Source organism: Chiloscyllium plagiosum, chromosome 1 (assembly GCF_004010195.1).
Source record: "Chiloscyllium plagiosum isolate BGI_BamShark_2017 chromosome 1, ASM401019v2, whole genome shotgun sequence".
Lineage (NCBI taxonomy): Eukaryota > Metazoa > Chordata > Chondrichthyes > Orectolobiformes > Hemiscylliidae > Chiloscyllium > Chiloscyllium plagiosum.
In genome coordinates, this window is record NC_057710.1 from 106,771,871 (window position 1) to 106,788,205 (window position 16,335).

The 16,335-nt window shown below is 41.6% G+C and overlaps 1 protein-coding gene across 3 annotated transcripts in view; it reads right to left on the reverse strand.

Moving 5' to 3' along the window:
- Positions 1 to 16,335, reverse strand: part of tbc1d19 (TBC1 domain family, member 19) — a 141,044-nt gene that overhangs the window by 97,978 nt on the left and 26,731 nt on the right. For all 3 annotated transcript variants that reach the window (XM_043693542.1, XM_043693551.1, XM_043693561.1), the window contains exon 8: positions 2,667 to 2,777. In XM_043693542.1, the coding sequence (XP_043549477.1) occupies positions 2,667 to 2,777 (111 nt within the window). The remainder of the gene's footprint in view (positions 1 to 2,666; positions 2,778 to 16,335) is intronic.

Here is a 16,335-nt window from a genome sequence, read left to right on the forward strand (position 1 = left end):
CTTGTGCGTGTCTTTGTTTGGCTTGTTCTAGGATGGATGTGTTGTCCCAGTCAAAGTGGTGTCCTTCCTCATCCGTATGTGAGGATACTAGTGAGAGAGGGTCATGTCTTTTTGTGGCTAGTTGGTGTTCATGTATCCTGGTGGCTAGTTTTCTGCCTGTTTGTCCAACGTAGTGTTTGTTACAATCCTTGCACGGTAATTTGTAGATGACATTAGTTTTGCTTGTTATTTGTGTAGGGTCTTTCAAGTTCATTAGCTGCTGTTTTAGTGTGTTGTTGGGTTTGTGGGCTACCATGATGCCAAGGGGTCTGAGATGTCTTTGATGTAGGGGAGAGTGGCTAGGGTTTCTGGACGTGTTTGTCTGCTTGTTTGGGTTTGTTGCTCAGAAATCGGCAGACTGTGCTCATTGGGTAACCATTCTTTTTGAAAACACGATATAGGCGATTTTCCTCTGTTCTGCGTAGTTCCTCTGTGCTGCAGTGTGCGTTGAAATAATGTTCTGATGCAGCTTCGTTTGTGGGTGTTGGGATGATTTCTCAGCAACAAACCCAAACAAGCAGACAAAACACGTACAGAAACCCTAGCCACCTTCCCCTACATCAAAGACATCTCGGAAATGACTGCCAGACTACTCAGATCCCTTGGCATCATGGTAGCCCACAAATCCACCAACACACTAAAACAGCAGTTAATGAACTTGAAAGACCCCACACAGACAACAAGCAAAACTAATGTCATCTACAAAATACCGTGCAAGGACTGTAACAAACACTACATTGCTCAAACAGGCAGAAAACTAGCCACCAGGATACATGAACACCAACTAGCCACAAAAAGACATGACCCTCTCTCACTAGCATCATCACATATAGATGAGGAAGGACACCAGTTTGACTGGAACAACACATCCATCCTAGGACAAGCCAAACAAAGACACGCACAAGAATTCCTAGAAGCATGGCATTCCAATCAGAACTCTATCAACAAACACACTGAGTTAGACCCCATCTACCACCCCCTGAGAAAAGGAACAGGAAGTGACTTCACCACAGGAAATAACATCACCACAGGAAATGACATCACCAACCCAAAGAAACCCAAACATATAAATAGAAAGCAGGGATTTTCAGCATTGCTTCGCCTGAGGCCCACTGAAGATGTTACCTAATAGAGTAATGAAACATCTGGAAATGAACCTTCCAGCTCAGCAAGCAAACCTACATCCAAAACCTCAGCCTGAGCTACAAATCTCCTCAAAACTCGTTAATTTTATAAATACAATGTGTTTAGTCAGGAAAAGTTAGCATTTTTACTTCTATCTGTGAAAAGCCTGATTTATAGTCACTGAAAATAACTTTAAAAATTGAACCATTTACTAGTTTCATGGATTACATTTGCATAGTTTACACTTTTTAGTAAACAAAACATTCTTTGAATAACAAAATCTTACAAAATTATACCTAGTGCCTCGAAACCTACGAAATGTAGACAATTTAAAGCATCTTCTCTAACAATCTTGTAATTTCAGCATGCGAGACCATGATCAGTTTTGAGAGGGGGACTTGATCCAGGTGAACTAAATCTTCAGTCAGGTTGAAAGATCAACAGAAAACTTATAAGTGTTTTCACATGTAACACAAATCCATCTGAAAGTCCACCTTTTTATTTGTTTTGTCAATTCAGCCCTGAATACTGCAATTTTATTAGCAGAAACAAATAGAATGTCTTACAATTGGCTTTTAAAATCTCCAAGTGAAACTGATTTTAAGGCCATTTACAATTCTGCCAGTCTATGTTTCCCTGAAGTCACAGTTGGTTTTTCTTGCTATCTTTGTGTTATCTGCAAAACATAATGGTGTCCTTACAGCCAATATGATTTATGTATTCCTTTAATAGCAATAACACAAACACTGACCCAGGAATAACCACTGTTTACATCACATGTCAAAATAATATTTATTTACCACAATTATGTTTGTAACCCTTTAACCACATCCTATTTATGCTACCTCTCAATCTCTTTACTATCATGTACTTCAGTTTAGCAACAAGCCTTTTGTGGAGCACGTTGTCAAATGCTTTTGGAAAATGCATATACAAAACATCCACAGAATTTACTTTGTCAATAAACTACTTCTTACTTAAAGAACTCAGCTAGTTTTTTTATAAAATGGTTAGCTGGTTTATCGCATTTTGAGGAGACTTATTACATTGGCAACCTGCTAGTCTTCATCTTTAAATTTCAAACTCAATAATATTCATAAAATTGAACAAAGCGCCTATTATTTCCTATCTTACCACCCACAACATATTCAAATGTGCAACAATAGGGTTTACTGCCCCTTGCATCATTGCTTTTTTTCGAAATTCATGTTAATATAATATCAAATTATTACTAAAAGAGTATACACTGAACTGAATAAACAGACTTCATAAATACTGCAAATTTGTGGGCAGAGATGGAGATGAGGGATGAGATGGAAAGATAATGGCTTTTTACAAGACTTCGTGGCATAATGGTAATTTCTGCTTTTTTGAGTTTGAACAGTGGTGTGGCGTAACAAAATTGCCAGAAGAATATTTTTCAATTTTATTTTCATATTAACAACGAGAAGTTGCTGATTTGCTCAGCAAAATGCTTGCCTTCTCGGTAAAATCTTACCTACCAGCTCAGAAAGGTCTTTTACTGGCAAAGGAATGCTGATTAAGCCCCAGCTACTGCGCAGACCAGTTGGATCACCACCATCATAATTTGGATTCCGAAGATTAATTAGCACCTGAAAGGCCAATAACGAACCAGGGATGAAATCACAGCTTTACATATAATACATACTCTTTTGTTGCACTTATTTTCTTCCAACAAGTGCAAAATTGACCTAACTACAATTATTCAAGTTCCTGAAGGCTCCTGAGGCTTCAAATAATGACTTATAGGAAGATTGACTGCAGCAGAAATAATTATATTTTTCTTTCTTTGCCAAATAAGAATCATAGAGTCTTAGAGTTGCCCATGCCATCCAATTTTCACAATTTAAACCAGTCCCATTTGCCTGTATTTGGTCCATATCTCTCCATACGTATCCCATCCATGTACCTGTCTAAAATTTCTTAAATGGTAAAATTGTACTCACTTCCACCACTACCTCTCGCAGCCCATTTCAGAGATTCATCACCCTCTATGTGAAAAAATTACCCCTCCACTCTCTTTTGTATCTCTTGCTGCTCACCTTTAACCTATGCCCTCTGGTTTTAGATTCCCCTACAATGGGGAAAGGTATCAGCTATCTGCCCTATCAATGCCTCTCAAGATTTTATATACCTCTATAAGATCACCTCTCAGTCTCCTACACTCCAGTGAGAAAAGTCCTGGCCAATCCAACCTCTCCTTATAACTCGCACCTTCCAGTCAAGGTAGCATCCGAGTAAATCTTTTCTCCACTCTTTCTAGTTTAAATAATATCCTTTCTATAGTAGGGCAAACAAAAATGCACGCAGAACTCCAAATGTGGCCTCATCAACATCTTGTACAGCTACAAGAAGACATCCCAAATCAATGCTCTAACCAATGAAAGCTAGCATGCCAAAAACCTTCTTTGCTGCCCTGTCTACTTGTGACTCCATTTACAAGGAGCTATGAACCTATACCTGTAGATATCTTTGTTCTATATCAATCTCTAGGGCCCTTCCATTGACTAGATAAGTCCTGCCCTGGTTTGCCTTGCCAAAATGCAACACTTTGCACTTATCTAAATTAAACTCCATCTGCCATTCCTCAGCCCACTGGCCCAGTTGCATCTCGCTGCATTCCCAGGTAACCATCTTCACTGCCCACTATATCACCAATCTTGATGTCATCCGCAAACTTACTAACCATATCTCCTAAATTCTCATCAAAACAATTTTATGAATGACAAGTAAGAGTGGACTCAGCACCAATCCCTGTGGCACACTGTTGGTCACAGGCCTCCAGTCTTAACAACAACCCTCTACAACCATCCTGTTTTCTACTGTCAAGCCAATTTTGTATCCAATTGGCTAGCTCTCCCTGGATCCCATGACAAATAACTTTAGTCAACAAACTACCATGCAGTACATTGTCAAAGACCTTCCTAAAGTCAATACAGGCAATGTCTACTGTACTGCCCTCATCTACCTCCTTGGTCACCCCTTCAAAAAACTCAATCAAATTCATGAGACACAATTTCCCACCGCAAAGTCATGATGACTATTGCAGTGAGTCCTGACCTCTCCAAATGCCTGTCGATCCTGTTTCTCAGAATCCCCTCAAACAACTTAGCCACCATGGACATCAGGCTCACCAGTCTGTAGTTCTCAGGTATTTCCCTTTGGGCTTCCTTAAAGAATGGCACAACATTAGCCACCCTCCAATCTTCACCCATGGCTATCGATGACACAAATATCTCTGCTAGGGGCCCAACAATTTGCTCCCTAGCCTCCCACAACATCCTGGGATACACTTCATCACGCCCCAGAGATTTATCTACTTTTACTCTTCTTAAACAAAAGTACAAATTTATGTTTTTTTTTTAATAGTGCTTGGTCAACATGTTAAACAGATGCATGGTCAGGATAAAAAATGTTGATTCATTTATTGTATTCAGGAATGTATTAATACTAAGGAACACATATCTATCTGGCCATAGCAAAATAACTTTTCATAAAAGTAATCTCAAAAACAATTAACTGCACTACCTTCTTGAGAGATCTTGAACAACTTACTTTTTGAATTATTTTACCCTAAATACACACCATTCTATCACCTGAAGCTTGACTGTGGAGTCATTGAGCAATTGCACATTTAAAGAAAACAAAGTTTGTCTGGAGGCACAGAAATATCACATTGTACTTTCAAGTAATTCTCCTGGAACTGTATGCAAATCAGGTTGTACACATATGTAGGGTTATCATGTTGCACTTTCCAGTGATCACAGATACAGTTCCACTAGGGTTCAGAATTGTTCAACTCCTTTTAATACAATTGGTGAGTGTGTCCCTCAAATCAGGGCTGGGGAGAACAGAAAATATATTGGTCTGGAATTTGCAGTAGGAGAAAAAGAAACCCACCCTGACACAGAAGTGAACCTGCGCAGTTACTGCCTTTGCTGTTCGAATTCATGTATTGCTGGACATTGGAGTGCGTCTGGGAAAATTAACAAACAGTGAAATTCACAACTAATCTAGGAGGAACCTGTTTGGGAGAGGTCACAGCACAGAAACAGGCAAGTGGATATTTTAAGCGTGGCCTTAAAGTAAGTCTGCAGTAGTGAGTAGAGAGGATTCTTTCTTGATTATATGTTTTATTGAAATATGTCTCTTAATTAAACTTAAAATATAAGTCATAAGTATTAATTTAACCTGGAGCAGTGATTTGTAGAGGAATAAGACAGTGCTATTTTCTGGATTTCTGGATTGAAAGAAGCAAAAATGGCCATTAGTAGAGTGATATGCTCTTCTTGTCGGATGTAGGAGTTTAGGGAGAGTTTACGGGTTACTGAGGGTTATACCTACAATAAATGCTGTTGGTTGCAAATCCTATCAGATCAAATGGATTGGTTGGAGAGGCAATGAGGAATTGACAACAGCAAGGGGATATGATGGATGGCAGTTATAGGAAGGGGGAAAAGTCGCAGATACAGTCAAATAGTTGGATTAACGCCAGGAAAACTAAGAGAGGTAAGCAGTTAGTGCAGGACTCTTCTGTGGCTATCCCCATTTCAAACAAGTATGCTGTTTTGGAAAATGTAGGGAGTGATGGATTCTCAGGGGAACAAAGCACAAACAGCCTGGTTTCTGGTATTGAGACTGGCTCTAACGTAATGAGGGGTACGTCAGGTTCCAAGAAATCGATTGTGTTAGGGGACTCTCTAGTCCGGGTACAGACAGACATTTCTGTGGTCAGCAGCAAAAGATCAGAATGGTGTGTTGCTTCCCTAGTGCCAGGATCAAGGATGTCTCAGAGAGGGTGCAGAATGTTCTCAAGGGGAAGAGGGGCAGCAGGAGGTCATTGTCCAAATGGGAACCAATGACATAGGAAGGGAAAAGATTGAGATTCTGAAAGGAGATTACAGAGAATTACGCAGGAATTTAAAAAGGAGGTCCTCAAGAATAGTAATATCTGGATCACTCCCGCTGCTACAAGATGGTGAGGCAGGAATAGGAGGATAGAGCAGATGAATGCATGGCTGAGGAGCTGGTGTATGGGAGAAGGATTCACATTTTTGGATCATTGGAAGCTGTTTTGGGGTAGACGTGACCTGTACAAGGAGGACGGATTGCACCCAAGTTGAAAGGGGACTAATAGGAGATTAGCTAGAGCCGTTCGGGAGGATTTAAACTTGTAATGGGGGGGGGGGGGGGGGGGGGGACCAAGGGAGATAGTGAGGAAAGAGATCAATCTGAGACTGGTACAGCTGAGAACAAAGGAGTGAGACAGTCAGGGCAGGCAGGGACAAAGCAGAGAACAAGGTACAGCTGATAAATTAAACTGCATTTATTTCAGGGATGGAAAGCTCAGAGATGGACAGGACTGGCAGCTTAAGGTTCCAGTATACAAATGCTACAGGAAGGACAGATGGGAGGCAAGAGAGGAGGGGGAGTGGCATATTTGATTAGGAATAGCATTACAGCTGTACTGAGGGAGCATATTCCCGAAATACATCCAGGGAAGTTACTTGGGTTGAATTAAGAAATAAGAAAGGGATGATCACCTTATTGGGATTGTATTATAGACACCCCCCCAATACTCAGAGGGAAATTGAGAAACAAACTTGTAAGGAGATCTCAGCTATATGTAAGAATAATAGGGTAGTTATGGTAGAGGATTTTAACTTTCCAAACATAGACTGGGACTGCCATGGTGCTAAGGGTTTAGATGGAGAGGAATTTGTTAATGTGTACAAGAAAATTTTCTGATTCAGTATGTGGATGTACCTACTAGAGAAGGTGCAAAACTTGACCGACTCTTGGGGAAACAAGGCAGGGCAGGTGACTGAAGTGTCAGTGGGAGAGTACTTTGGGGCCAGCGACCATAATTCTATCAGTTTTAAAATAGTGATGGATAAGGATAAACGAGATCTAAAAGTTGAAGTTCTAAATTGGAGAAAGGCTAATTTTGACAGAATTAAGCAAGAACTTTCAAAAGCTGATTGGGGGCAGAAGTTCGCAGGTAAAGTGATGGTTAGAAAATGGGAAGCCTTCAGAAATAAGATAATGAGAATCCAGAGAAAGTATATTCCTGTTAGGGAGAAAGGAAAGGCTAGTAGGTACAGGGAATGCTGGATGACTAAAGAAATTGAGGGATTGGTTAAGAAAAAGAAAGAAGCATACCTCAGGTATAGACAGGATAGATCGAGTGAATCCTTAGAAGGGTATAAAGGCACTAGGAGTATACTTAAAAGGGAAATCAGGAGGGCAAAAAGGGGACATGAGATAGCTTTGGCAAATACAGTTAAGGAGAATCCAAAGGGTTTTTACAAATATATTAATGACAAAAAGGTAACTAGGGAGAGAATAGGGCCCCTCAAAGATCAGCAAGGCGGCCTTTGTGTGGAGCCGCAGAAAATGGGGGAGATACTAAACGAGTAATTTGCAGCAGTATTTACTGTGGAAAAGGACATGAAAAATATAGAATGTAGGGAAATAGATGGTGACATCTTGAAAAATATCCATATTACAGAGGAGAAAGTGCTGGATGTCTTGAAATGCAAAAAGTAGATAAATCCCCAGGACCTGATCAGGTGTCCCCTGGAACTCTGTGGGAAGCTAGGGAAGCGATTGCTGGGCCCCTTGCTGAGATATTTGTATCATCGATAGTCACAGGTGAGATGGCAAAGACTGGAGGTTGGCTAACATGGTGCCACTGTTTAAGAAAGGTGGTAAGGACAAACCAGGGAATTATAGATCAGTGAGCATGATTTTGGTGGTGGGCAAGTTGTTGGAGGGAATCCTGAGGGACAGAATGTACATGGATTTGGAAAGACAAGGACTGATTAGGGATAGTCAACATGGCTTTGTGCATGGGAAATCATGTCTCACAAACTTGATTCAGTTTTTTGAGGTAGTAACAAAGAGGATTAATGAGGACAGAGCGATAGATGTGATCTATATGGACTTAAATAAGGCGTTCGACAAGGTTCCCCATGGGAGACTGATTAGCAAGGTTAAATCTCATGGAATACAGGGAGAACTAACCAATTGGATACAGAACTGGCTCAAAATAGAAGACAGAGGGCGGTGGTGGAGGGTTGTTTTTCAGACTGGAGGTCTGTGACCAGTGGCGTGCCACAAGCATCAGAGCTGGGTCCCCTACTTTTCATCATTTACATAAATGATTTGGATGTGAGCATAAGAGGTATAGTTAGTAAATTTGCAGATGACACCAAAATTGGAGGTGTAGTGGACAGCGAAGAAGGTTACCTCAGATTACAACGGGATCTTGATCAGATGGGTCAATGGGCTGAGAAGTAGCAGATGGAATTTAACTTAGATAAATGCGAGGTGCTGCATTTTGGGAAAGCAAATCTTAGCAGGACTTAAAACACTTAATGGTAAGGTCCTAGGGAGTGTTGCTGAACAAAGAGACTTTGGAGTGCAGGTTCATAGCTCCTTGAAAGTGGAGTTGCAGGTAGATAGGATAGTAAAGAAGGCATTTGGTATGCTTTCCTTTATTGGTCAGAGTATTGAGAACAAGAGTTGGGAGGTCATGTTGCGGCTGTACAGGACATTGGTTAGGCCATCATAGAACATTGCGTGCAGTTCTGGTCTCCTATCGAAAAGGTGTTGCAAAACTTGAAAGAGTTCAGAAATGATTTACAAGGATGTTGCCAGGGTTGGAGGATTTGAGCTACGGGGAGAGGTTGAATAAGCTAAGGCTGTTTTGCCTAATGCGTCAGAGGCTGAGGGGGTGACCTCATAGAGGTTTATAAAATCATGAGGGGCATGGATAGGATAAATAAACAATTTTTTTCCCTGGGGTGGGGGAGTCCAAAACTAGAAGGCATAGGTTTAGGATGAGAGGGGAAAGATATAAAAGACACCTAAAGGGCAACTTTTTCAGGCAGAGGCTGGCATGTGTATGGAATGAGCTGCCAAAGGAAGTGATGGAGGCTAGTACAATTGCAACATTTAAAAGGCATATGGATGGGTATATGAATAGGAATGGTTTGGAGGAATATGGGCTGGGTGCTGGCAGGTGGGAGTAGATTGGGTTGGGATATCTGGTCGGCATGGACAGGTTGGACCAAAGGGTCTATTTCTGTGCTGTACATCTCTATAACTCGAATGATTGTGAAACTGTCAGCAATCGTCTTTCATCCTCTGAAACTGACTCCAGGAATTAACAGATTGTTCTGGAAATCCATAAATTGAGGTCAAGAGTTCCACTGCTTATCTTCTCTTACCACATTCAAGTATTTGTGCCAAAACAAAAACTGGGGAGGACCCAAGGCAATTTGGTGTGCAAAAGAGAGAACACCCACGCAACCCACCCTCCCTCAACAGTTAAAATATTTGTAGACAGATCCTCTACAGTGAAAGATAGGCACCGAAAGACATGATCTGGTGCATACATGTATGTATGGAGAACCACAGAGGCTAACCCCTAACAGAGTTAGTGCTAAAGCTCTCCAATAGACTGAGCGCTCAGGCTGTCAAGCTAGTAGCTGTACCCTATGTGGTCAGCCACAGTGAAAAATGTTCCTTATCAGCAGACATATATTCAGACAGCATATTCAACAGATTTCCTGCCACTGTGGGAAGCTATTGGATTCATCTCAGCAGACAGGAAACCATTACCGTTTGTACTCCTACTCAAATTTATTCTCCAAACTGCTCAAGATCACGAATAAGACAGTATTAAGGTTAGAGCTCACCACTGAACTTCCCCAACAGAGAACACCATGTCATATGAATCGGCTAAGCAGGAGAACCATTGCAGCTCCCATTCTGGAACAAATAGATGTTGTTGCTATGTGATCCAAAACAAGATCAAAGATCTGGTATAGGCTCAGAGCAATGATGCCAACTTAAAGCCAGTATGGGAGGGAACAATCTCTGTCTCGTATAGCAGGTGGGAGGACAAGTTAAATATTGAGGACAAACTTGTTCTTAAAGATGGACAGTACGTGGTCCTGGTCCAGCACCGAATCAAGTGATTTATCAACATCACCGCGATATCTAGGGTCATCAAGGGACAGAAACTATGGCTGACAGAACTATGGCTGACAGATCATGCAGGTGGCCAGAAATAGAAGAAAACAAAAAAAATGCTAAAAATTGTATCATCTACGCCCAGAACAATCCTGACAAGTATACCGATAAAGGAGTGTTAAGGCATACTCGGCCAGTAACAGGGCAGTGGACTGACTTCCAAGTAGACTACGTCAGCTTCCTACCACCATGTAGAGGCAGAAAGTATATCGTGGACAAGTATAGCAAATAGTATGAGGCATTTCCCACTTCAATGAACATTACTACAGTTGCAGGAGACATCCTAATTCAACATGTTTTCACTAGATGGGATCAACACAGTATAGATTCAGTTGAGGGAACCCATTTTAATGCCCAAGTAACACGGGAAGTGATGAATATATTTAGTATCAGCCATATCACCTTCCACCCTCAATCCAGCAGGATTGTAGAAAGGATAAGTTGGACCCTCAAAGGGACGCTGTGAAAGATTATCCAGAAAACTACTCAACCTGGAACATGGTTTTTAGCCTTTGTCCTTATAAGAAACTCACCCTCCAGTTCAACTTGATTCAACTCCTTATTCTAAGAATTGCATACCTAATGAGAGGTATTGAACTCTTAATACGACTGGACTTGACAGAGCCTGAATTTGAAGCCCTCTGCCATACAAAAACTCAACAAGTTCTAATAGAAAATATACAGGATGCACACAAAGCAGCAGCCATCAGAATGGCAAAATGGAAAAAAGCAGAGCAAGGTGTACTTTGATGGAAAGGTGAACCCGGTAGAGGCAGCGGGTGAGGTTACAAATTTATCAGCCAGGAACGTTCCTGTTCCCCAGATATTCAAGTTTCCACTCGATGGTGGACAAGTCAGTATATCTGTGTACAGAATTTTGCTAGATACAGGAAAAACTGGGCAGTACCACATTAATCAATTAAAGGCCTACTGAGTCCAAAGCAACAGCCACTAACTCCACATGCTTCCAGGGCAATTGGAGAAGTGGACCCTAACCAAAGTCCTGATCCAGATCCTAAACCAGTCAATGACCCAATCCAAATTCCAACAATTCGGATAGCACCAGAGTTACTAATGGGTAGAAGCCTAATGAGTAGAAGCACCAGGTAAAGTTTGATCTTCCTAGATCAGGATAGGGGTGAAATAGCAACAGAAAGGCTGAACACAAGACTCTGTCAAGCAAGAAAGACAGTTTGATACAGGGGACAAAGCTTGGTGTAAGAATCACAGAAATCCCACATTGGTAAGAGACAGTCGACACTAAGTCAGGACCAGTGATGTATCAAATTTAGATAGGTGCAGAATAAGCATGTGGACGATATGAAAGCCACAAAATCACAAACAGTGCATGAGCAAAATGTACCCTGCCCCTCAGAACATTTAGAAATACGCTGGAATCTGTGGATTCATACATTCCATCAAGTGTTGTCCAGTGCTTTGAATCAGAGATGGACATGACGGAAGTAGCCACCTCGACGATGTAAGAAGAGACTGAAATTCTACTGAGGTGCTCCTAGCACAAGGGGTGACCTCCTATGCATTACACATCACACGAAACGGATGCTAAATCAGAAAAACCTGACCCAGTGTTAAAACAGCCCAGAAGGCGCCATGAGAAAGGACTGGCCTATGTCCATGGATTCAGAGGAGAGGGATATAATGATTGTAACAAGGTCAGCCAGATGAGTTCTCAGAATGGACCAGATTAACTGCCAAATCATGGAGCCCTAGCTGATATATAAGAAGACGGAGTGTCAGAGATGCTGACATTCTGGTACCTGACTCTGAATGAGGCAGTGCTAAAGTCAAGGACAGTTCATGTGTAAAGAAAGGGTGACTTGGTGACAGGCTACCGGCCTCTGTGGAGCTTTTTCACTGGCCTTGCCAATTCAGGGCAGATGAGGCAAGGCTCGGTGCTCAGCAGCCCTTCAGTGAAAAGGATGGCGAGAGACAGAGTGTCCAGGAAAACATCCAATGAGATGCTCTCGCCCAGAGTTATGGTCAAGCCCTTTATAATGGTAGCAATTCCAAGTGTCTTTGCATAACATGGTGCTGAGCATGTCCGCGGCTGTCATGGTCCTCCCGTCCACATGTCTGTCTGTCTGCCTGGCTAATTACCCACACACCCCCACCACCAGTGCCCCCCCAATTTTGGATTAACAAATGTTAGGCCTGTGATGAGGCCTGACACCAACACAATTGACTGACAAAAGGGTAAATTGGGAAAATTCGATCAAAGCAAAGTTTTGAGAAGAGGTGGCTGAGCACAAGCCAAGACCAGAATTAGAAAAAAGCACCATAGGGAAGGTGGGGAGGAATCTAAACAATTCCACATTGATCCCCTGATGTCAAACACCCCATTGGTGTACATTATTGACTAGATTCCTCAATCATCAGAAGTGCTATTTGGACAAGAGTACACATATCCTGGACTATATGTGGTTTGTCCCACCGGAGGAAAATGAACATGAGGATGGTGTTTTGTGGGTCTACTCGAACACACCTATCGAGCTATGGCATAACAAGCAGAGGGTTGTGTATAGGAAAACAAACAGGCACTCCAATTATTGCTGACTGAGCACCAACACCACAATTAACTAGTGTTTTTCTGCAAACAAAAATACAGAAATGGGACATGGTCCTGACAAAAATCTAGGATTTGGGCAACTATGCTTCAGAAAGTTTATTGGGGAACCTATCTCCCATACAAAATTAGAAATGGGCTCAAACCGGACACATTTGTCTAAGGAATACCCAGGATCTCAAAATGGGGTTTAAAACACACAAGAAAAGCCCTGTACTCCAACATACACCACAAATTCGTACAGATGGTGATAGATATATCCAGTATCCAGTTGCCAGAGTGGTGCCCTTCCTGACTTCAGAAATTATAATTGTATTTGACCCACTGGCTATTAGAATGAAAAATAGGAATTGACACGGGGGAGGCCAGATCCAACTCAGAGGGAAGAAGTAAAAGCAACATGCTGAATGATTTGGCAACAGCTAACGATACAGGAGCAGAAGTCAATACTTTCAATAATCTCAGATTTTTAACCCTGCAATTTAAACAAATCTTGGATAAAATTAATCTAGACAGTTGGCAACATGCCAAAGTGGAATTAAAGAAAAATCAAGCAGACTAATACCTGGTAATGCTACTAGAAGAGAAATCCAGGACCATAAATGAGAACATCAGGGGAAAGGTGACAATGACAGTAGGCAACAGTAGGCTGTACAGCATCCATAGGCAGTGGATGATCGAACAGTTGAGGGAGAACCATGATCAGGCTAAACAAGGACAGGTCCCGTCTTGAATCAGTGACGGGTAGATACGGCACTTGTTCCACAGAAGAGACATACCAATATTTTACATTATCAATTATGGAAACTGATCAAAGTCTGGTTTAGAGATTATTGTAAAGAGACCTCAGGAAAAATCATGGGAATGGTACTGTGGTTGCCGATCATAAAATTGAATCAAATGGGTTCCAAATCTTCGAGGTGGAAAATGTCAGCATTATCCAATAGGGAGTGAGTATGATTAGAATATGACGGCACCCTTCTGCACACTGTTGAGAATGAGGGAAGGCTCATAGGTACCACTCTGTGTAAATGACTGCAGAAAGTATTCTATGCTCCTATCCCATACATTCAAGTGAACATGTCTTGTGGGGGTTTTGGACAAATGCCATTCTGAGTTGTCCTGTACAGATCTAGTTAAAAATCACACAACACCAGGTTATAGTCCAACAGGTTTATTCGGAAGCACTAACTTTCGAAGCGCTGATCCTTCATCAGGTGGTTGTGGAGAATAAGATCGTAAGACACAGAATTTATAGCAAATGTTTACAGTGTGATGTAACTGAAATTATATATCGAAAAAGACCTGGATTGTTTGTTAAGTCTCAACAAGTCTCTCAGCTTTTAGAATGACCATGTTGGTTTCAGTTCTTTCATATGTAAACCGCAAAACTTTCTTTTAAAAGTTACATTCTCAAGTGAACTTTAACAATTGGTGTCATATCAGCCCACATAATGTATTGAAAATGTGAGTTTCCCTGTGAGGCTGTCTGTGTCACATACCACACAACCTTGTCACGGTAAATGCTGCAAGACATGTCAGAATGTTGACACGGATACCACCGTTACGCGTGGGGCCACCTCCCACCATGTACATGGCAGGTACTCATGTGACTCAGCCAATGTTGTCTATCTCATACGCTGCAAGCAAGGATGCCCTGAGGCATGGTACATTGGCAAGATCAAGCAGAGGGTTACGGCAATGGATGAATGGACACCGCATAACAATTAACAGACAGGAGTGTTCCCTCCCAGTCAGAGAACACTTCAGCAGTCCAGGTCATTCGACCTCAGACCTTCAGGTGACTGTTCTCCAAGGTGGACTTCAGGACAGGCAACAATGAAAAGTGGCTGAGCAGAGGCTGATAGCCAAGTTCAGTACTCATAAGGATGGCCTCTACCGGGATCTTGGGTTCATGTCACATTACAGGTGATCCCAGTGCAACACACACACACAAACACACACACACACCCCTCCACTCTTCATCCCCACAACCCTCACACACCCACATAAATTTGTGAGGTGAATCTGTACTCGCAGAATCACATTTTACTTTGCTCAAAAACTGCATGAATCCATGTAAGATTCTGTCAGTCTGCTTTTTAGATTAGAATCAGTCTGACCATTGTGGCACAGACAGCTTCACAGGGAAACTCACACCTTCAATACATTATCTGGGCTGACATGACAACAATTGTTAAAGTTCACTTGAGAATTTAATTTTTTTTTAAAAAGTTTTGCGATTTACGTATGAAAGAACTGAAACCAATATGGTCATTCTAAAAGATGAGAGACTTAACAAATAATCCAGGTCTTTTTCAATATAAAATTTCTGTTACATCACACTGTAAACATTTGTTACAAATTCTGTGCCATACAATCCTATTCTCCACAACCACCTGATGAAAGCTAGTACTTCCAAATAAACCTGTTAGACTATAATCTGGTGTTGTGTGATTTTTAACTTTGTACACACCAGTCCAAAACTGGCGTCTCCAAATCATGTACAGATCTAGAGAGCTTAAACACAGGCATCACTCAGGCAGCTTAGAATGGGGAGGGAGAATACTGCATCACAATATCTCTAAAGCACTACCAGTACCGGACCTTCACATACAGTCATAGAGATGTACAGCACAGAAATAGACCCTTTTGTCCAACTCATCCATGCCGACCAGATATCCTAATCTAATCTTGTCCCATTTGCCAGCACTTGGCCCATATCCCTCTAAACCCTTCCTATTCATATACCTGTCCAGATGCTTTTTAAATGTTGTAATTGTATCTGCCTCCACCACTTCCTCTGACAACTCATTCTATACACACACCACCCTCTATATGAAAACGTTTCCCCTTAGGGCCCTTTTAATTTTTCCCCTCTCACCCTAAACCTACACCCTCTGGTTCTGTACTCCCCCCACTCCAGGAAAAAGATCTTGTCTCATGATTTTATAAACCTCCATAAGGTCACCCCTCAGTTTATGATGCTCCAGGGAAAATAGCCCCAGCCTATTCAGCCTCTCCCTGTAGCTCAAATCCTCCAAACCTGGCAACATCCATGGAAATCTTTTCTGAACCTTTTCAAGTTTCACAACATCCTTCCAATAGGAGGGAGACCAGAATTGCTCACAATATTCCAAAACTGGCCTAACCAATGTCCTGTACAACTGCAATATTACCTCTCAACTCCTATAGTCAGTACTCTGACTAATAAAGGAAGACATACCAAACACCTTCTTCACTATCCAACGTACCTGTGACTCCACTTTCAAGGAACTATGAACTTACACTCAAGGTCTTTTTGTTCAGCAACACTCCCTAGACCTTACCATTAAATGTATAAGTCCTGCCCTGTTTTGCCTTTCCAAAATGTAGCATCTCACATATATCTAAATTAAACTCCATCTGCCACTCCTCAGTCCATTGGCCTATCTGATCAAGATCCCGTTGTACTCTGACGTAATCTTCTTTGTTGTCAACTACACCTCCAATTTTGATGTAATCTGCAAACATGTAATATACAA